The following is a 23258-nucleotide window of genomic DNA, read 5'->3' on the forward strand; positions in this document are numbered from 1 at the left end:
ATCCTGAATAGTTTTGCTGGTATTAATAAAGAGAGCTTCCGATTTGTCTATATTAATTTTTAGCCCCGAAATGTCTTCAAATATATTAAGCAGAGATACGAGATTAGGAATTGTTGTATGGGGATTGGTAATAGTCAAAAGGAGGTCATCAGCAAACAAGCTAACCTTGTATTGTTCACCTAAGTTAGTTAAACCGGTAATATTCTGATTTATTCTAATGGCTTCTGCCAGGGGCTCCATGGCCAGAGCAAATAACGCCGGGGAGAGTGGGCATCCCTGTCTGGTACCACGCTGAATAGATATGGGAGAAGGGCTCAATGTCGGGAGCTTCAGATATGCTGTGGGAAAGTCATAGAGTAATTTAATACATTCTATAAACTCCCGAGTGAAACCAAATTTGGATAGGACTTGGAAGAGATAGTTCCAGGAGAGTGAGTCGAATGCCTTCTCAATGTCTAAGGCTAATATTAAAAGTTGTTCCCTGCGGGAGTTTGCTGTGTGGATAAGGTTTATATTACGTCTGATATTATCCGGGGCCTGTCTAGATGGGATGAACCCCACCTGGTCCCTGTGAATAAGAGAGGGCAATATGCGATTTATTCTACTTGTGATAATTGCAGTAAATATTTTTAAATCCACATTTAGTAAAGAAATAGGCCTAAAGTTCTTGGTCAGTAAATGATCTTTTTTTGGCTTAGGTAGAATTGTAACATGGGAAACCAGAAACTCTGGGGGCATTTTTGAGCCCTGAAGGAGGGCATCTCCAAATTTTTTGATGTGGGGTGAAAGAATTTCAGCAAATTTTTGATAATAAATGGCCGTGAGTCCATCAGGGCCGGGGGCCTTTCCCTTTTTCAACGCTTTGATAACTGATTGGATCTTTTCTATAGATATTTCTGAGTGAAGTTGTTTAGCCGTTGCATCTGTGATTTTAGGTAGGTGGAGATTTTGTAGAAATTGTTGAATCGGGAGAGGAGATAAGGGTTTGGGCTGGGTGTATAAGTTTTGGTAATATTCATGGAATGTTCTATATATATTATCTGGGTGAGACGAAATCCTTCCCGAACCATCTTTTATTGAAAAAATTGTGTTTATCATTTCCCTAGAACGTAACTTACGAGCTAATAGTTTGCTCGGCTTGTTAGCGAATTTGTAAAATTTGGCTCGCGTCCAAGTCAAGGCCTTCTCCGTTCTAGTGGTGAGGATGGCATCTAATTGAGTTTTAGTCTCCTGAATTTGTTTGGAAAGGTAGAGAGAGGTGGACATCTGGTTGGCTTGTTCTAATTTTGCTAATTTATTTTCTAATCTGGTTTGTAGTTCAGTTCTCGTCTTTTTCCTTTGAGCAGCCAACTTAATTATTGAGCCCGTTATATATTTCTTGTGTGCCATCCAAATGGTTCCGGGGGACACATCACCAAAGGTGTTAAATTTAAAGTATTCGGTTAATTCGTCCCTAATTGTATTTGTGATCACAGGGTCAGTAAGTAATGATTCGTTAAGTCTCCATCTATATAAGCTAGAGGTGGACACATTGAATTTGAATACTGAGAGTACAGCATCATGGTCAGACCATGCTGAATGTACGTGGCGTGAGAATAGGACTGTAGGAAGTGAGGTGGTATTTGTCAACTGAAGATCTATTCTGGAATATGTTTTGTGGGCGGGGGAGTAGTATGTATAACCTCTATTATTACCGTTCATCTCTCTCCATATGTCTGCCAGGTGATGGTCCATTAATAATCGGGAGATCTTTTTCCTCTCATTTTTAGTAATGTCAGTACGTCTTATAGCATTGCTATCTAATGTGGGATTTATCGTGAAATTAAAATCTCCGCACCATATCAGGTGCTGGAAGGAGTAGTTATCCAGCTTGTTTAAAATGGACTTAAAAACCTGAACTTGAGACGAGGCCGGGAGGTAGCTATTTACTAAACAAAGTTTTTGCCCTTGTAATGTGCCTAGTAAGATTAAGAACCTACCCTCATCATCTGATATGGAATTTGTTATCTGTATTGGGAAATTGTTTTTGAGGAAAATTGCTACTCCTTTTGTTTTACTTGTGCCTGAAGATGTAAAAACCCGAGAGTAGTTCTGGTCAAAGTACTTTGGGCATGATGAGGTGGAGAAGTGTGTTTCCTGAAGACAAAGAACATCAGGATTCTGTTTTTTATAGTCCAGGAAGGCTTTTTTACGTTTGATGGGGGAATTAAACCCCCTTACATTATGGGATAGGACCCTACACATAGATGGGCTGAGTTAGTGTTGCATATAAAGGCTTACCCCTAAGTTTTCTCCCAATCTTGGGCATCTCCCGGTAACGATCCACCTGGAGTCCATGCAAAGTAGAAGATTTAGAGCAGACATCTACGAACCTACGTAAAGCAAATACAATAGAAGGGGGAGGGAGGGAGACAAAACAAGACAACATAGAACAAACATTTATAATCAGATGGGCTAAGAGCCCATATAACTTAGTGAACTGGTGGTCCATATTATGTGGAAACGACCAGGCTTCACTAAAATGGGTAACGTGAGAATAACCCCTAACAAGTCCAGCCCCTTCAAATTGTTAAATATCACAGGTATCCCCAACAAAACAGTAACGAAACTTCATAATACTATAGGACCCCATGAAAATATTTGTACCGACTATCCATTTCAAATTGGGAGGGAGAGGGAAAAGTAGAAAGGGAGAAGAGTGGGGGAGGGAGGAGGTGGGAAAGAAGAAAGGAGTGAGAGGAAGGGGTAGGGGGGAAAGGGTGGAGGGGGAGAGGTAGTGGGGAAAAAGTAGGGGGGGTGCATGGGGAGGAGAAAAAGGAGAAATGTAAATGAGCTCCTTGGGAGGTGTCAAAATCCTCCAACTCCAACCGAACAACTTGAACCATTCTTTCTTAGATGAGGTGAGGTTCCACCCTCTGAGGTATTAAGCACAGAGAGAAACAGTTATTAATACAGTTAAATGGGAACGCCGCATTGTTCAATATCTTTCAAGTGACATTCGCACGTTGGCTTCTTGTAACTCTTGGGACCTCTTTCCACTCTCTACTTGGTCTGGGTTTCCTCTGAGGCAGAGGTTGTGGATCAGCTGATATTTTGAAACCCAATTGCTCAATCACACGTCTTCCCTCCTCAAATGATCGACATGTAAAGTGCTTGTTATCGTGGGAGAAAGACAGGGCGAATGGAAAGCCCCATCTATATCTTATTTTGGCAGCTTGCAAAGTTGTAGTGAGTGGTCTGAACTCCCTGCGTCTGTTCAGAGTGGCAGGCGCTATGTCAGCATAGAGATGAACTGAGTTTGGAACACCTGGGAGATTTGGAGAGTCTCGCGCTGCTGTTAAAATGAGGTCTCTGGTCTCTTCATAGTGTAATTTCAGGACTACATCCCTTGGAGCATTGTCAGACCTTGGCTTGCCCAGTGCTCTATGTATTCTAGTGATGTGCAGTGTGTTCGGGTCTGCCTGTGGGAGAAGGGCAGAGAATAGGCTAGATGCAGTCTCTTTCAATGACACTATTGATTCAGGGAGACCCCTTATGCGAAGATTGCTTCTCCTTGATCGATTTTCATAGTCCTCACACTTAATTTCTAGCTCCTGAATGCGTTCCATTTGTTGTCTTATTTGTTCCTGATCTTCTTCAAGCGCATCTGCCACCGTATCCATTTTGTCCTCTAATATGCGGTTTTTTTAAAAAACGCATGCAGATAAAAACGCAAGTGTGAAACCAGACTAAAAGACGCTTTTTATAGCAAAAAAGTTTTTGCGTCTCCACATTTTGAGACCTATAATTTTTCCACATTTTGGTCCACAGAGTCATGTGAGGTCTTGTTTTTTGCGGGACGAGTTGACGTTTTTATTGGTAACATTTTCGGACACGTGACCATTTTTTATCACTTTTTATTCCGATTTTTGTGAGGCAGAATAACCAAAAACCAGCTATTCATGAATTTCTTTTGGGAGAGGCGTTTATACCGTTCCGGGTTTGGTAAAATTGATAAAGCAGTTTTATTCGTCGGGTCAGTACGATTACAGCGATACCTCATTTATATCATTTTTTTATGTTTTGACGCTTTTATACGATAAAAACTATTTTATAGAAAAAATAATTATTTTGGCATCGCTTTATTCTGAGGACTATAACTTTTTTATTTTTTTGCTGATGATGCTGTATGGCGGCTCGTTTTTTGCGGGACAAGATGACGTTTTCAGCGGTACCATGGTTATTTATATCTGTCTTTTTGATCGCGTGTTATTCCACTTTTTGTTCGGCGGTATGGTAATAAAGCGTTGTTTTTTGCCTCGTTTTTTTTTTTTTTTTCTTACGGTGTTTACTGAAGGGGTTAACTAGTGGGCCAGTTTTATAGGTTGGGTCGTTACGGACGCGGCGATACTAAATATGTGTACTTTTATTGTTTTTGTTTGTTTTTTTTAGATAAAGAAATGTATTTATGGGAATAATATTTTTTTTTTTATTATTATTTATTTAGGAATTATTTTATTTTTTTTTTACACATGTGGAATTTTTTTTTTTTACTTTTTTACTTTGTCCCAGGGGGGGACATCACAGATCGCAGATCTGATAGTGTGCACAGCACTCTATCAGATCCGTGATCATACTTTCATCGGAGCAGGCTGCAGCTTTCATCTGCAGCCTGCTCCGACCCGGAAGTGCTCCCTGCAGGACCCGGATACAGCCCCTCGGCCATTTTGGATCCGGGGCCTGCAGGGAGAAGACGTTCGGTACGAGGCGAGTACATCACCTTGTACCGATCGTCTCAGGGAAGCCCGCAGGGAGCCCCCTCCCTGCGCGATGCTTCCCTGTACCGCCGGTACACCGCGATCATGTTTGATCGCGGTGTGCCGGGGGTTAATGTGCCGGGGGCGGTCCGTGACCGCTCCTGGCACATAGTGCCGGATGTCAGCTGCGATATGCAGCCGACACCCGGCCGCGATCGGCCGCGCTCCCCCCGTGAGCGCGGCCGATCGCGTATGACGTACTATCCCGTCACCGGGAATTAAGGCCCACCCCACCTCGACGGTATAGTACGTCATATGGGATTAAGGGGTTAAAGAACAGGGTAAGAAAAGAAAAGGTAAATAAAATTAGAAGACAGTGATTAGTCTTACCTTCTGACCGATTTCTGGACTATTTCTGGTATATTTCTGATGTCACGCTTCAAATGATGTCATATCTGACCTGCTCCATTCAACTTATACCATTCAAGTGTCCATAAAATGAAGCTAGGTGAGAGAGAGTGGAGGAGGAGGTAGCAGGAGGACAGTTCATAACAGGGAGCAATTAACTTACTGCAGTTAGTAGAACATTTGACTATCATCAGAGCTGAAGAAAGAGGCAGAATAAGATGGAAAGAAGGGGCTAGGTGTGAGGTGCATGGACATATCCATATGCATTCAGTAAATTTGAAGTATGATACATGGGTCTAAAGTCAGTGAAAAAGCAGCAGCGTACCAGTTAGAACAGAGGAAGAGGAATACATGGGATTCAGGGGTGCAGTAAGTATTCTGGATTAAGAGATAGTTCAGATGTACCAGTTAGAACAGAGGAAGAGGAGTACATGGGATTCAGGCAAGGGCGTAACTACAACAGGTGCAGGGGTTGCAATCGCATCCAGGCCCTGGAGCCTAGGGGGCCCTAAAAGTCCCTTTGGCCTATAGAAAAAGACTATTGCTATTAAAGATTTAAAATATTTGGGGGCCTTGTTGGACCTTTCGCATCGGCGCTCAAGAGTTTCAAGTTACGCCACTGGATTCAGGGGTGCTGTTGGTATTCTGGATTAAGAAAGAGTTCAGTATAGAAAATGTTTCAGCACAGCCTGCTAGGGAGGTGCGCAAATATAGGTTCCCAAACCTTAATACGTGAAATAATTTATAATTGGCACACTCCAGAAATGTGATGCAAAGGGGAATATTTAATGTACATACAGTAGTCACAAACGTTTCGGTCCGCGTGGACCTTCATCAGTGCGCTACAGGGACAAAAACCAATATATAATATGCATAAACATAGATACAAAGGGAAAAACATAAGAAACAAAATAAAAAAACTAAAATTATATACATCAGGGAGAACAAAAAGGTCATACTTATTATTGAAATACAATCATAAGAATACCTGCAACATAAAGAGCTGAATAAATGGAGCTTAAATGAATATTGCAGGACCTTGTAAGGCCACGAAGCTCATATGGACAGGAGTGCAATGTGACTTTAGTGGAGGTGTGCAGAGAGATACGTAGGTACTGCGGTATAGTAGGTAAATGACAACATACCTAGATATATAAAACGCATTACAACGCATACCGGCGCATGTTCATGCGCCCCCCATGTTAAAGATAGGGGCGCATGACGCATGCGTCGGTATCCGTCGACGACGCTGCGCCCAACAACGCAAATGTGAACCTAGCCTAAAATAACAAAGGAGTGGCTTCAGAACAACTCTGTGACCATCCTTGACTGGCCCAGCCAGAGCCTTAACCTAAAAGCAATCGAGCATCTCTGGAGAAACCTGAAAATGGCTCTCCACCAATGTTCACTATCCAACCTGACGGAACTGGAGAGGATCTGCAAGGAAGAATGGCAGAGGATCCCCAAATCCAGGTGTGAAAAACTTGTTGCATCATTCCCAAGAAGACTCATGGCTGTACTAGCTCAAAAGGGTGCATTTCTGTTTTTTTGTTTTTTTTCAGTCAAGATGGGGTGCAGAGTTTACATTAATGAGAAAAAGAATTAACTTTTTTTAAATTTACCAAATGGCTTTAATGAATAGAGTGAAAAATTTAAACGGGTCTGAAAACTTTCGGTACCCACTGTAGTCATTATTGACAGCGGCATCTAAGGGGTTAAACAGATATGGACGGTGCAAACCCTGTTCGTGACTGATACAGCAAGTTGACAGCTGCTGGATTGTCACCTGTATGGGGATGCTCTTCTTATATCTCAGGTCAGTAAAAGACATATTGGTGGTCAATAAGGGGTTAATCACCTTAGTAGACAAGGACAAAGCCTGAGGCTGCACTACTAAGAAATTCTGATAGCAAACATTTCTTCTCGGGTTCTTCATTGAAGGACACAGGAAACCTTGGGGGTGTACGCTGCTGATACCGGGAGGATGACCCTAAAACTTTCATGTATAGAACAAGGTAAGCTCCTCCTCAGCAGGCTACACTCGCCTACTGACACCAAGCTACTCAGTTTCACTAAGGCTAGGTTCACATTTGCGGTTGAGTCCATAGCGTATCGTCCGCAAACGCATGCAAAAACGCATGATAACGCAGTGTGTTTTTCTCCGCATCAGCTTACACATGACGGCAAAAAAACGCAGCGTTTGCATGCATTTGCTCGCATTTCCAGGAAAGCGTGTCTCAGTAGGCGTGTGTAAATCAGTTCCTGGACATGCGCAGTCCGAAGTACGCAAGCGCATCAAACGCATGCGTATGCAAAGACATGCGTACGCATGCATTTCTGTAGACAGTAATTCGTTTTTTATGCCCTCATCCGCATGCGCATGCCTGCGCATATTTGACAGAAATTTGCCGCCTCAAAAATTGCAACCTGGTGAGTTAGCCGCACACCACGAAAAGATGCATGCGTAAGCAAACTCGGGCAAACGCATGTGTTAAAAGAGAGGAAATCAAGAAGCATGCGGATGTATGCGTCAGAAACGCTGCGGACACAACCGCAAATGTGAAACCAGCCAACATAGGAGTCCCACAGGTCTGTGACTCAGACCTGTTTCTAGCTATGGTATTTTTTTTCTAATCTTCTCTTTTAAGTAAGGGAAACAGCCGAAAGGATGGAGAGCACAGTGTGCCAGTGGTCAGACTGTACCTTCTTACATGTGGATGGCAAGTTGGTAACTTTCCTGACGCAGACAGCATTTAGGTACTGGTGGGGATGGTCCTCGCTTTTATGTCGCCTGCCACCGCCCCACATGGCATGGTGCTTTGCACGGAGTGAAGAGCATCCAGTGTTTAGGATCAAGACTTGACAGGACAGCCGAGTATAGCTCCTGCCCTGCATCCTTCCGTGTTGCACTGGTAACCCCTTGGCCCGTATTCTCGGCTATAATGGCGCCCCTTCATTTTTTTTGTATCCCTGTCTTCCTTTTTTTGACAGAGATTCCCCTTCTCTCACCGACAGTGGTGCCTCCTATTCTCAGGTGGTCCCCATCTTGTCGCCAATTTTTCCGCAGCCTGGCTGTCCTCCTGGGTTCTGGATCGTCCTCAACCATCCTCACTCCATTTCAGGACTTGATAGGCTGTCTGTCTCTAGAGGACTGACACTTTGTAATTCTGCAGTGCTCCTCTTCTCCTGGCACCTGCTCCCTCCTTCTTTTCTTTCTGTTTACTGTTTTTCTATCATGTCCATTCCTAAGAATGACCACACATGCCAGCCTGCTAAACCTCCCCTAGTCACTAATTTTGCTTGCGCGTCATGTAAGCGCAAATTCTGAACTTGTCTCAACCTGCACTAAATTCATTCACTCTGCTCTCCTGCCTGCTCCACCTTAGGAGCCCTCCACGGCCTGCGACTCAGGTGTCCTACCCCCTGTAAGGCCCATTACTGTCTCAATCAGTGTCCGAGCTGACCATGATGTCCACGACCTCTGTCACTGTTACAGAGCGCCTACCTTTGACTACCGATCCTAGTACTCTGACCACTCTTCAGTCAGTCAGGAACACCAGGTACTCCACACCAACATGGCAGATCGCGTCAGCAGTCCAAGCAGCCTCAATTGAGTTCATCATCTCCCTTACGGCTCTCTCCATCTTGCTCCCCATCTCCTGAGAATTAGTCACCATAGGATCACCATTCTAACTTGGACTCAGATGTGGCCTCCTAGGCATGATAGTGGTTGCCATCAAGGCAATCATTTTGCTCAGTTCCATATCAGGCCCTGGCAGCTCACCCTTCTTGGTTGTTGTGACAATGCTGTTGTCTTACTGGATTGCCCAGTATTTCTACCTCCCACCTCAGGCAGTCCCTGATCTGGTGGCAGGACTCCCGTCATTCGTCTTCCGCGCTCTTGCCTTCCTATTCATTGTCAGGTTGTAATGATGAATGCCTGTCTTCTTGGTTTTGGGAGCGGTTTTCCAGAAGTTTACCCTGTACAGATGTTGGAAGAATGACAAGGCTTTCTTTCTTTCCATCAACATCCTGGAGAACATAGCCATTATTTTGTCCCTTCTCCATTGCCAGGACCAAATGTGAGATCTTCCTGTCTGAATTCAGTCTAACAATGCCATTGCTGTGTCATACATCAACTATAAAGGAGAGGCTCAAAGTCATCTAGCCATTGCAAGAGTATCACAGACTCTTGCCTATGTGGAACGAAGAATTCCAACAATCTCGGTGGTCAAGAAACCCAAAATGGACAATAAGACCACAGACTTTTTAAGGGGCAAATTGCGGGAGCGTGGTCTCATCATCTGTCAGTCTTTGACCAGATCTGTACATGGTGGGCCATTTCAAACTTTGATTTGATGGCATCCAGACAAAACCACAAAGTTCCTTGGTTCGTGTCCATATCTCACGACTCCCAGCAATCGCTTCTGACGCTCTGGCTATTACATGAAAACAATTCTCCCTCCCTTTTCTGCTAACTAAATAGCTCAAGAAGATCAAGTTGGAAGAAGTCATTCCCATGGCCTAGAAACTGGCCCAGAAGATCCTGATATATTGAAGTAATCAACCTCCTCGTAGAGCAGGGGTGGGAAACCTCTGGCCCCAGGGCCATTTGCGGCCCTCGATGAATTTTTATCAGGCCTCTGAGCAGATTCTCAGGGACCACATTCTTGGGAAAGGAGCTGTATTTTGATTGCCACAAGCTCATTAATTTCTTCTTGCTCTTTTAGCACACACATGCAGTGTTCACTATTGAACATTAAAGGGCAAGCAATGAATGATTACATCCTGAAACCAGAGCCAGAGTCAGGATGTACTTTGTGGGCGGAGTTTGTATGGCACCCGAAGGATGGTATAAATATCCAAATGACCCTTCGCAGAAAAATAATTCCCCACTCCTGTCGTAGAGCATACCATTGAGGGTATGTGCACACGTCAGGATTTCTTGCAGAAATTTTCCTGACAAAAACCGGACATTTCTGCCAGAAATCCGCATGCGGTTTTTTTTGCGTTTTTCATGTGTTTTTGACTCGTTTTTGGTGCGTTTTTTTCCAAAAGCATAGAATAGCGGGAAAAATGCAGAAAATCCGCAAAATTAATGAACATGCTGCTTTTTTTTACCGCGATGCGTTTTTTTTCGCGGAAAAAAAACGCATCATGTGCACAAAACCTGCAGAATGCATTCTAAATGATAGGATGCATAATGTATGCGTTTTTAATGAGTTTTTATCGCAAAAAAATGCGAAAAAACCTGAACGTGTGCACATACCCTGAGACTTCCAGTTCGACCAGATGTACTTTTCCAGTGTTCCCTCTTCCACTCAAATTCGCGGTTGCATAATTTAATGGCATGACTGTTAAAGCCACAGTTCTAAAAACCTCAGGCCTCTCTGGTCACGTTGTACACATGATGATCAAGATGCAAAAACCCTCCTTGTCTTGTATCTACCAAGGCCTTTTTCTTTGGTGTGAATCCAGTGACATTGCTCCTATGTCTTTCTCTGCCCATGCTTTCCTCACCTTCTTTAAGTCGGGTCTCGAGTCCGGACTGGCCCTCTGTTCTCGGTTTAGTTTCGGCCCAGTCTATCCTCTTTCAGTAGAACCTGGCTTCCAGGCCCCAAATAAGGACCATATATCAGGGCATTGCTCACTCAGCACCTCCTTATCAGGCTCCCTTGGACCCATAAGATCTAAGCAAGGTGTTTGACTCCTTAGGCCAGGTTCACATTACGTTTTTGACGTCCGTTAGACGGACTACGTTATAACACGTAGTTCGTTAACGCCGCCATTTAGTTCAATGTCGGACAGATCGCTAGCGCATGCCCACAATGGGCGTGCGCTAGCGATGTGCCGTCATTGAGTGACGGACCCTGGGACACGGGCTGCAGCGTTTCCGGGTCCGTCACTGCAAGCGCAGATAGAGCATCTGCTAGCTCTATCTGCGCTAGCGTGCTAACATACCGGCACTTGCGCTAACAGCAGCCCGTTAATGCATGTGTTGAACGGGCTGCTGTTAAGGCAGTGTGAACCTGGCCTTACTGTTTCTTCTCATTAAAACAATGTGGGACATTTCACAGCTTTTGCTTTCCTGGAAGGTGGACACCCTGGTAATGACTATTTCCATCTGGTATCTGAACTGGCTCCCTTTTTGCCTTGTTTGGGTACGTGATTGCTGTTGTTTTCCGTTGTGTTTCCTGCTTTTTCTATTTCTTTCTCACTAAGTGAGAAGTTTGGCACCAGTAGGCAGACGTTGCCTGCTGAGGAGCAGCCAACATCTTCATTAAGTGTACTTCTTAAGGTACCTTCACACTAAAAGATTTACCAACGATCACGACCAGCGATACGACCTGGCCGTTGGTAAGTCGTTGTGTGGTCGCTGGGGAGCTGTCACACAGACAGCTCTCCAGCGACCAACGATGCCGAGGTCCCCGGGTAACCAGGTTAAACATCGGGTTACTAAGCGCAGGGCCGCGCTTAGTAACCCGATGTTTACCCTGGTTACCATTGTAAAAGTAAAAAAAAACAAACACTACATACTCACCTTCTGCCGTCTGCTTCCCGCACTGACTGTGAGCGCCGGCCGTAAAGTAAAAGCAGAGCACAGCGGTGACGTCACCGCTGTGCTGTACTTTACGGCCGGCAATCAGTCAGTGCGGGAAGGAGACTGCGAGGGACGTGTGACAGACAGCAGAAGGTGAGTATGTACTGTTTGTTTTTTTTTACATTTACAATGGTAACCAGGGTAAACATCGGGTTACTAAGCGCGGCCCTGCGCTTAGTAACCCGATGTTTACCCTGGTTACCACAGTAAAACATCGCTGGCATCGTTGCTTTTGGTGTCAAACATGACGATACACGCCGATCTGACGACCAAATAAAGTTCTGAACTTTCAGCAACGACCAGCGATATCACAGCAGGGTCCATATCGCTGCTGCGTGTCAAACACAACGATATCGCTAGCCAGGACGCTGCAACGTCACGGATCGCTATCGTTATCATTGCAAAGTCGGTTAGTGTGAAGGTACCCTTAGTGTAAGCCTTGTGTCAGCAGCACACACACCATGGTTTAATTCAGCATAAACCTCATAGTTTCCTGTGTCCCTCAGCCTGAGTGCTAAAAGAAAGTGATTTTATGTTTAATAAGAAACATTTTCCTTTGTGACTAATTTGTCATGTGTTGTAGACTTATTGTGTGCATGGAATTGATAACTACATTGTGCCTGGCCTAAAAAAAAATGTTAATCATTTGTCATTATGGTAACATTGTACTTAAATCTCTCAAAAAAGCATGCACAGGTTTTTAAAGGATTATTCACATTTCCATAGATGGATATTGTCAGATTATGCTTGTAAAAACAAGCACTTTTTGCAATTTACTGCTTACTTAAAATTTGCAACCGTACTTGAGATATTAACACTTCTCTCTTGTTACTAATTCAAAACCATGTTTACAAGCTCAATAGAAAAGAGCTTGTAAGCACTGCATGTTCTGCTGTCTAGCACGGGTGGTCGTTCTTCATGACAATGAGCTGTAAAGAAATTAAAAGTATTACGATCTCAAGAACAGCTGAAAATTTTACTTAGCCATAAATTGCAGAACTGCTTTTATTTGCAAGTACTGTACTATCCAACAATACCCATTTATCAGGATGGGAACATACCGTACTTAGAAGGAAGAAATTATAAGGTTCTGTTCTAATTAGTTCTGTTCCTTAGTATAGACACAGTCATCCCTTCATACACAAGTAATAGCAGAACAAGGATGAAATCACACACTGCAGACTTATTGCAGTATTTCTGGAACTGAAAATCCATTTCATTCCTCTGAGTAGGGGGGTATTTTTGCAGCAAGCACAACATTTTCTGCAAACCTCATTAATTGAATAGGACAGATGTAGCAATTTCTGACACACATCTGCCGTGTGCAAGTTCAACTGAAGTCCATTACTTTGTAGGCACAAGTTTTCTGGAATAAAAGCTTTGATGAATGGGCCCCGTTATGTGCACAATGTGGCTTGTTATGTGATTGAGCCTGCGTCTTTTGCTGTTGCAGGATGTTGATGACCCTCTCCTTGACTTGAAGACACCAGTACTTTTTGTGATTGGCCAGAACTCCCTTCAGTGTCACTCAGAGGCAATGGAGGATTTTCGAGAGAAGCTCAGGGCTGATAACAGTTTGGTCATTGTTGGAGGGGCTGATGATAATCTTCGGTAAGAACTTTTTCACCATCAAAATATAAAAAATGACAAATTTGGTAATCATATTGATGCAGAGAATCCTATTGCCAGGTTGTTTTTACCATTGCAATGAACGCCATAAAAACAGTTCTCAAAAAACAATGTCATATTTGCGTTGCTTTTGCAATTTCACCATACTTTTATTTTTTTTTCCTCATTTTGCAGTACACTATGGGGTAAAATTAATGGTGTTACCTAAAAGTACATCTCGTCCCACAAAAAAACAAGCCCTTGTAGGTGTATGTGGTTGGAAAAATAAAAGTTCTTGTTAGGGGAGGAAAAAACAACGCAAAAACGGAAATTGGGTTATACAGAGCCTTAAAAGCATTGCAAATAGTAAATCAAAACACAGCAGTCAGCTTGTAATGTAAGTTCCTGTAACATTTTTTGTTTCTTATTTTACACTGACAGAATTAGCAAAATGAAGAAGAAAACTGAAAGTCTGACGCAAAGTATGGTGGATCGATGCATTCAGGTAAATTAGATATTTTAGCTTGGAAAAATATTTGAATTGGGATCTATTTCTCGGTCTGTTCTTCTTTACTTCTGGTAAGGTATTGTACCTGTGACCATAACTAAAACTTCATTACATAATTCAGGACAGCTACGATGTAAGTTATGAACACATGATATGTATGTCATATATGATTATATAATAATTGCATCAAAGACATGGAAAAAGTTATTTCCTACTCATCCGGCTACACCCATATGCTGACAATTAATCTGTTCAGTTAGGCTTCTTTCACATTGCGTTCTGTGTCCTCGTTGGGGTATATGTCCAAAATCCCCCACAATACAATACGGGTCCTGACACATGGGCCAATAGATTGCAGTGGTGACGGACGAGCTAACTTGAGCTCTGGAGTGTATGCCTACAGGAGGCGGACACTCAGATGTAGTAGACTGCGAGGTCGATGCCTGTTGGCTCACAGTCCAGGAAGCCTAGCTGCCTGGGTAGAATGAGCCTTGACCCCTGGCGGGGACACTTTGTTCTTCGCGTTATAAGCTTCCAAAATGGCATAAGGTATATTCTGGAATGAGAAACTGGGCATCTGAATGTCTAAAGGAAGCTGTTACTGACAAGTAGTGATACACAGCTCTGACCACATCCAAGATAGCGCTATATAAGCAAAGCATAATAAATAAAAATAAATATAGTGTAAGGATTTCTCCACTGGATTAGAAGGAGAATAACAGAGGGAAAGAAGAATGATCTCTTCATTAAGATTGAAGGAAGAAATCACCTTGGGAAAAGAAAGATGGCACAGGACCTTGTCCAGGTAAAGGACAAGAATAGGGAAGCAGCTGGATAGAGCTGCCAGTTCTGACACTCGCCTAATGGAAGTGATAACAAGTGGGAATGTCATCTTTCAGGAAAGCCAGAGAGGGGAAATGTTGTGAAATGAGTTCAAAGAGAGGACACGTAATGTTTTAAGCACTAGGTTAAGATCAGAGGGAGGAACAGAATAGGCCACATCCTGAAGAAAAGTTCTGATTTGAGATCTTGAAGCCATATCTTTATTGATAAGAATGGACATGGCTGAGACCTGGCCGTTGGAGCTGAGGGCTAAGCATGAGTAAACATTCAATTGCAGGAATGCGAAATGAGAAAGTAGGGGAAAAAATATAGGGATGACCTCATGAGATGTGCACCAGTGATAGAAGGCCTTCCAGTTATGATGGTAGATATGAAACAAGGATGGCTTCCGTGCTTTGATCATGATCTGAACATCTTGATCAGAAAAACCTGAGGATATTAACCCATATCCAGTGCGGTAGTAAACATGGGTAGCTGGTAGCCTTTCCATGATATTCCCCATAGGTTAATGGCACCGACTGGGGGGGTCACATTCTCTTCACAGGCCATGGTGGAATACTGGGCCAGGGGCGGGGAAGACTGGGCGCAGGCAGCGCAAGTCACAGTGGGGTGACTTGATGGGAATTTGCGCTTACAGGACACACAGGTAAATTGTACAGCTAGTAGGGGCTCAGTAGACTGACATGCATGATTTTCTATGGGGTCAAACATTGTTATAGAGAGAGAAAAGGGGGAAAGTAGGGGTAGGAAGGGATTAACAGGTGCCAGGATGGTGGGAGCCTTGTTGAGGGTCATTGTGTCTGTTCCCAGGTGCAAACAGCCTACTAGTCCTGAAGTCCAGGTCTATGGAGCTCTGGAGAAGTGATCCAGGAGACAGCAGTCTTGAAATTCTTATGGGACCTCTCAGGAGACTGTTGGCGTGGCTATGGGACGCTGCAGAGTGGCCAAATGGCTGTGACCAAGAAAGATAAATGGACAGGGACACTGGGAGAATTGCCTGTGCGAGCATCTGATTATCCAATGAGGAAGGGGACGTGGCCTGCCCAACTGAAGCTGGGCACTAACTTTGAGCACCAACTCCATCAAAAAGCTGCAGAGGGATATGAGGGACTTTGGAGTTATGAGGGAATCCCAGAAGGAAGAACAAAATGTACAGAAGAAGAAAAGTCGGAAGAAGGCAGGATGAGCACCGCGGGGATGGGTCAGGAGAACAACACAACTCCGCAGGATACGAGGAGAAGGTCCACTTGCCTAACCCAAAGAGGTTTGATCTATCCATGGAGTAGATGATCTTTGGTTTGGTCTTCACTCCATGCACAAGCCAATCTCTGGGTGAAGCGAGTAGGAGAAAAAGGGCAAGGACTGTCCACACCAATACCTTAACACTGACTGCTTTAGGAGAAGAAAAAAGGTCCTGCCATCAAGACGAAAGAATACAGATTGATCTTTGGCAGAAATTTGCTTTCTGTTTATTTTTTGGGTCTGGAAAAACAGAGCAGCCCATTCTCCTCTGTTGCCATGTCTGAGTGGACAAGAGAAGATTAGAGAAAATTAAAGAATAAAAAAAATCGCCATTGGCAAAAGCCGGTCTGGAGCTTCCACCCATGTGAGCTTCTTAACTGACACAACAGTAAACTGAATAGTTTATAGAAGTCCACTTTTTTTCTTACAGGAAAAGACATCTTCAGAATCCAATTAACCTGCAGATTTAAGTCCATATCAGCAGGTTAATAGTGTTTTTTTACATGACAGGTTCCATTTATGGTAGTAATTCTTAGTGGCAGCAGCACCTCCATGGTCTCATGTATCTCAATGAAGCACCCAGGAAATGAGAAATCTCGTGACAGATCTGATCTCCTTAGTAGCCCTCTATATGTCTTATCTACAGGTTGCGATGTTATAATCAATTGCTGATGTTCCAGTTTGTACCAGGGCATCCAAAAGTTATATGTTAAGTAAATATAAAATATATATCAATTTATTTTGGAAATCCTATAGCAATCATTGATAACTTTTCAATCTAGGATGAGATTGCCGACTTTTTAGCTGGAGTCTTAACGCGAGCAGATGGCCATTCTGGCTCTGATCCACGTGACCTTGATGCAGAGAAGAAAAAGAAGCCAAGAGAGTTCCTGAGGAGAGACTTATCACTTGATTTATCAGAAAGGAATAGCAGGCCAGCTTCCCCTGCAGCACGTTTCCCTGCTTCCCCTTCTGGCTCTGAGGTAAGATTTGTGTATATGTTAAGGGGGGTCACCAAACATCTTAAAATTGTTAGCTTATCCTTGGGATAAGTCTTCATTGTTCCGTATGTGGGGGTCTGACTGTTGGCAACCCAGTTGATTTAACAGTTTAACCAGTTCAGGTCATTTCCCCCCATTCTTGACCAGGCACATTTTCGAGTATTATCATACATACACTCTCAACTGCTCTAAGAAAAAAATTGCGTTCGTATAGTTACATCATTTTTGCCTTTTTTTTTGCAATTCATGGGGCTTAATTTTTATGTAATTTTTTTATTTTATTTTTGCTGATATCGGGGGAAAATGTAAAGAAAATTAAGAAATCCACATCTATTTTAGATATTTTATTTTTTAACTACCGCAAAGGACGGCTAGGAACAAAAAACCTATAGAGGTAAACATATATATTTATTTGTTAACAGTGTTGGAGCTTTAAACACAGATTTGGACTGGCAGTATGGGTGGGGTTTTTTTTCCATTTATTTTACACTCTGTGCCTCCCATAAGGTCTTACCTTATGGGGACATTTGAACATATTACCACATTCTTTTTATTGCTGATTTGCCATGTAACTGGGACTATATTACACAATAATCTGCTGATCGCTGGGGGGCTCGGCACTGGGACCCCAGCAATCCCAAGATCAGGGCTTTGGAACTCTGAGGACTTGGCTCTGCAACCTCATCCTGAATGGAGCAGAGGTGCGCATGCTTGGCCTCTACTCCATTAGTTAGCTATTGGGAAGATAGCCTTAAGAGTGGCGCTCAGGCCATGGACAATGAATGAAGGGAGGCCGTTGTTTCCTTGTTTAATATGATTCATCTCTCATGTTCTCTAATCTTCTGTGTGATGAGTTGAACACAATTGAGTTTGTATTTTCTAAAAACTGACTTTTCTCTTTTTTTAAGGATCTGTCCAGCATGTCGAGCAGTCCTGCCTCCAGCCCTAAAACCAAATTTACTGCAATCGCCTCATCTCATAAACCAGGACAGACAACAGTGCCTTTAAAGACTCCGCAAAGATCGGGGGCTTCTGTGAACAGTAAACAAGCTCAAGGTGAGGTTTACAGTTATGCCAAAGATGGCAGGATGGATGGGATGTGAATACAGCAATGTGTAGATGTGTTCACTATGGTCTTTTTTTGCAATTTCTAAATAAAACGGTTATCTTGGGGATAATCCCACAAAATTGCCTTGAAATGTGTTCTTCTACCAGGGTGGTCTTCTCGAAGATCGCCGGTATACATAATATGAGGTGAAACTGAGATGTCACAGGAATCTCCTCTGGATAAGGGGGTAGTCTTTTGGAGAGGTTTCACTGTATATGGCTTTTCTGAAGCACATTTTTCTAAATTTCATCTGATGTTACAGTATCTTTGTAATCTGGGAGGTTTCTAAGCGTTCTCTGTAAGTTGGCTTAGGATAAGCCAGATAGTTGGAATAATGCCTTTTCTATGTGTTATCCTTTTTTATTCCAGCACAATTTGCTGCTTTCCTTAAACAAAGTATGCTAGTGAGAAAGTCTCTCCCGACAGGCTCTCCCTCGTGTGTTTTTGGTGAGTATTTTTGCAGACCTGTCGTTCTATGTCTATTCTTTCAGGAAAGTGTCAGACACTTGCAATATGTCTCTCTTTTGTAAAAAAAAAAAAAAAAATCGAATCCATGGCCATCATAAAGGGCACTGCTCGAAGTCTTCCCCTCAATGAGCCAAAAGCTGGCGACCTTCATTTAAACGTTTCCCCGCTTAATACAACATTGTCTGCAGGGGAAATGATCAGTGAACAGCAACTCCCCATAGTTTCCGTGCAAAGTTTCTTTTTTAAGTTTGTATGAGATGGATACTGTTTATTACAAATTGTAAAAAGTCACCTTTTTCCCTTGGGTCCCTGGAACTTAGTCCTTCTTCATGTGAACATTGCAGACTCATTCAGTTCCCCTGCTACCTGGAACTGTGCTGCTCAAGCTAACACCCTGGAAGCATGAAGTAGTTAAAGGGGATGTCCAGACTCTGGATACAAGTCTGCAGCCACCCTATGTGACGGCAGACATGTAAACCTTAACAGCGCACACACTGTGAGGATTATCCGGCACCAGGTGCAGGTGGTAATGTGTCCACAAGTATGCGTTTAGCATGTTCCCAGCCACATTCCGACTAAACATATCTGGCCTCACACAATTTACTTGTGTTGAGCGACACCGCACCTGCACGTCTAGTCGGCAAATGACCGCATGTATGCAAATCGCATATGACGGTTACGCGCCTGCCAGCATTGGAGAATCCTTACAGCACACAAGTCTGCAGTCACATAAGAGTGAATACAGTAGCCCAAGTAATGCTAAATCCAGATATGGCAAAATTGCCACAGATCTGTGGGGTATATTCCACACTGTAAATCTGTAAGAAGAAGGACCGTGCCGCTGGTAGCTTTTTTGGGCCGGGTCCGGAACCGTCGGGGCTGTCTCCTCTGTTGTCCGGGAGAAATCATTGCAGGCGGAAACAGGGGGTGTGGCTAAGCGACTTACAGACTCCGCGCGTGTGGGAACGGGCAGACTTGGCGGGAAGAGCCAGCGCGCAGCAGGGGGACATCAGTGCTCCGGCCCTCGAGCATCTGGAGTTTCTCTAAATGGTTCACTTAACGGTATCTCATTAGAATATTTATTTCTTTTGAGCACAGAGCACACCATTCCTCGGCTTATTTATGGGATCGCTGATCAGCCTGTTTTACTGTGACACTCCCTGTGCGCTGATGTTCTGCGAGAAAGCGGCCAAGTTTTTCTAATCCTGTACCTATGCAACCCCGTCAATTTTTTTCTATTTGAGGTTGAAAATTTGACCTTCGGAAACTAACCAGAAATGATCATTTGAGCAATGCCAGAGCTCAGCGTTGTATCATTTCACAGCCTTCTGCAAAGCAAGCTATCTGGTCACTTACTGCATCTCTTCATTAAAAGAGCATTGGGCAAAAACATCAGGGTTTGCTCTCAGTGACAACATTATCGATATCTATGAGCGCTGTGAGCGGAAAGTGTTTTTTTTTTTATTCATAACTTTTACAATATATAAAGTGTATGACTTCACAGTGGGCCCAGACATACACGAACAATGTAGGTGGATAATCATTTTTCCTTTTTCAGTTCCTGTCACTTCAGAATCCACTGAAGAAAAGGATGATGTTAGAGGGCAGCTGAAGAGACCTCCGAGCCCAGGAAGTGCCATCGGCGTGAAGCCCTCCAAGCGAGCCAAAATCAAAGTGACCATTGTCTCCCATGGAGATGCCACCGGAGGAGCGAACACCAGTTCACAGGAAGGTCTGTAGTTTTGGCAAATTCCATGCCGAGTGTGAACGTGTCCACTTGTTGGCTGCAGCTACCTGATTCCTATTAGAACGATGTAAAGAAAACGACAGAACTGCTTTTCCGATGAAAACACCGACCAGTTAGAGAAAGCGGATGTTGTTCCAGGAATCATCACCACAGTTTTCTCATCATGGCTTTACTGTTGAGATGTAATTCCACCACTCAGAACATTTTACAGTAATTTGAGAGAAACCTAGTGAGTAAATTTAATGCGGTCATCTGTAAAACCAATCTTTACCTTTAAAGGGGATCTCCTTATCCATCATCACCCTGCATCATACTACTCCCCGGACTTCCTGGGGGTCTGCGCTCCTGTTTGATAGTTTGGATTAGCAATTTGATCGTGCCACAGCCCCAAAATGTGTGCTCTCTAATGCTGCAAGCAGAGATAGTTCTGCTTCTGCGCCATCAGAGCAGCACAGTTGCACTAAATCTGGTTGGATCAGTAGCAAACCTTGCACATCAGCAAGCTTCAGGGCTGTCCATGCCTGTCCACCACTGCAGAGGTGACCGGTAACCTAAGCAACAAAGCGTAATAGTATTTTTACCAATTAAATAATGTTAACCCCTTTAAGCTTGAGTCTTATAAAATCCTGTCCATAGGTTGTGTTTGGTATCCCATTCACTTAAGTGGAGCGGCGTTCAATACCAGAAACAACCCAGCAGCCGCTGTTTCTGGATGGAAGCAGTCATGTTTTTCCAAATCTTAAAATTTCATTAAACATAGACATTTCCTGATAATCCTGCACTGTTTAAGGTCTTCTGTGATATTGGAGCTTCCACTGTGTATTCTTACCTTAATCATAATCCCTGCATGGATCCATTCCAAAAAATAAAGAATAATTACAATTCAGTGTACCTATCTATGTACATGCCATAATAAACTCTGCTTTACCAATTGAAGCCTCTTGCTGCTGCATGGCAACATTTGTGGCAACATGATGTCCCAACACAGATGTTCCCCTGAGCACATAGGAGAGGTTTAATGGTAATGGGGCCTACATAGTGAAGATGAATTAGTTACAAACAGGGAATTACATTGTGTGATTTTTAATATAAAACATTCTTAATGCGGCAATAGATATGTTGATATATAGGATTTCTTGTAGGCTGAGTGATATGTATCTGCTGGGTGGATGAATGGTGGACCAGTCTCATGTATTGTGAAGACCAAAAAGGAGAAGCCGAACATTTGATCAACAAGGAAGATTGGGACAGTTAGTATAAAGATAAAATACCTTTATTAGACAAATGGTAAGAGGTAACAACACATACAAAAGGTGCCCGCACATTAATAATAAAAGAAGAAAAACAGAATTAAATACAATAACATTTTTAAAAACCAAACCACTTAGGCAATATATGAGCGATACATATTAACCTGAATATGCATTGAATGTAATTTGTAGGTGCAGCAATGTATGCAACAGGTGTCACCCTAGTCTAAATAGGAAGTGCAAAGCATAATCTGTGCCTGGTGTGCAAGTAAGTTATAACAGTATACCGACATCAGCTATGTTGTGTCCAGAATATTGGAGGTAGTGAGCTCAAAGAGAAATGATAATAGAGATCCAATTCCCGTAGGACCAGGGATGAAATACAAAGGTGAAATAATTACCTGAGCGGATAGGTGGTTGCAGTGCGGCGCACACACCGACGCGCGTTTCGGATCTTGTCGTCGGGGTGTGCGCCGCCTATACCTATATACCTCTTCTATTATCAACTCCTTGGTTGTTTGAGTCTTGGCCTTTCATATTATGCTTTGCATTTCCTATTTAGACTAGGGTGACACAGTTGCATACATTGATTCACCTGCATATTCAGGTTAATATGTATCGCTCATATATTGCCTAACTGGTTTGGTTTTTATAAATTTTATTGTATTTAATTATGTTGTTCTTCTTTTATTATTTAATGTGCGGGCACCTTTTGTATGTATTGTTACCTCTTACCATTTGTCTAATAAAGGTATTTTATCTTTATACGAACTGTCCCAATCTTCCTAATTGATCACATGTTCGGCTTCTCCTTTTTGGACTTCATTGTATGATTTTTGCAATCTTACATTTACATTGTCATATTGATTGTACCCTTATGTTTATCTCAATTACTTTCATGCAGCCTCAAAGTCTTCACCTATGATTGCCCAATCTTCGGTGGGCTCCTCCAAGGAGATGACCAGTCTTCTAACCTCCCCCAAGTACGTTCTGAGTGTCATAAATGTAGCTTGAATTGTGTATCTCTCCAACAGCTCCACTTCCAACTTGTGCTTGATACAGTCAGTACGTCCTCAGTGCTGAAGATAGAGGCTGCTCTTTCCGAAAGCTAAGAGGGCCCCCTTCTCTGTCTTGGCAGATGCATAGACCTCATAGTAGTCAATAGTAAAATGGAAACCATAGCGCATAAACATTACTTGAAAGTGTGTTTTTATTTCTTGCATGACTTTTCCTATCATAGAGATTGATTACCGTTGTACTTTTTAATGTTGGAAGAAAAAAAAAAAAGACTAAGCTGCAAGTGGCTATAGATACACCCGTCCAGCATCTCATTGTATTCTTTGGAAGCAAAATTGCCAATAGTGTGCAATAGGGCCAGGACAATAGATACAGTGACCAATGAAATGTACAGACACATGTATTGTCAGTGGTGGAGAGTCGCTTTAATAGTTCTCACTGTGCCTTATTATTATTATTTATTATTATAGCGCCATTTATTCCATGGCGCTTTACATGTGAGGAGGGGAATACATAATGAAAACAAGTACAATAATCTTGAACAATACAAGTCACAACTGGTTCAGGAGGAGAGGACCCCGCCCGCGAGGGCTCACAATATACAAGGGATGGGTGAGAATACAGTAGGTGAGGATAGAGCTGGTCGTGCAGTGGTTTGGTCGATCGGTGGTTACTGCAGGTTGTAGGATTGTCGGAAGAGGTGGGTTTTCAGGTTCTTTTT

The 23258-nt window shown here is 43.0% G+C and overlaps 1 protein-coding gene across 2 annotated transcripts in view; it reads left to right on the forward strand.

Annotated features, from left to right (window-relative positions):
* Positions 1–23258, forward strand: part of KANSL3 (KAT8 regulatory NSL complex subunit 3) — a 130882-nt gene that overhangs the window by 46525 nt on the left and 61099 nt on the right. For both annotated transcript variants that reach the window (XM_077262905.1, XM_077262906.1), the window contains exons 11-17: positions 13199–13356; positions 13795–13858; positions 16729–16929; positions 17856–18003; positions 18425–18502; positions 20082–20255; positions 22425–22503. In XM_077262905.1, the coding sequence (XP_077119020.1) occupies positions 13199–13356; positions 13795–13858; positions 16729–16929; positions 17856–18003; positions 18425–18502; positions 20082–20255; positions 22425–22503 (902 nt within the window). The remainder of the gene's footprint in view (positions 1–13198; positions 13357–13794; positions 13859–16728; positions 16930–17855; positions 18004–18424; positions 18503–20081; positions 20256–22424; positions 22504–23258) is intronic.

This window comes from Ranitomeya variabilis, chromosome 5, assembly GCF_051348905.1.
Source record: "Ranitomeya variabilis isolate aRanVar5 chromosome 5, aRanVar5.hap1, whole genome shotgun sequence".
Lineage (NCBI taxonomy): Eukaryota > Metazoa > Chordata > Amphibia > Anura > Dendrobatidae > Ranitomeya > Ranitomeya variabilis.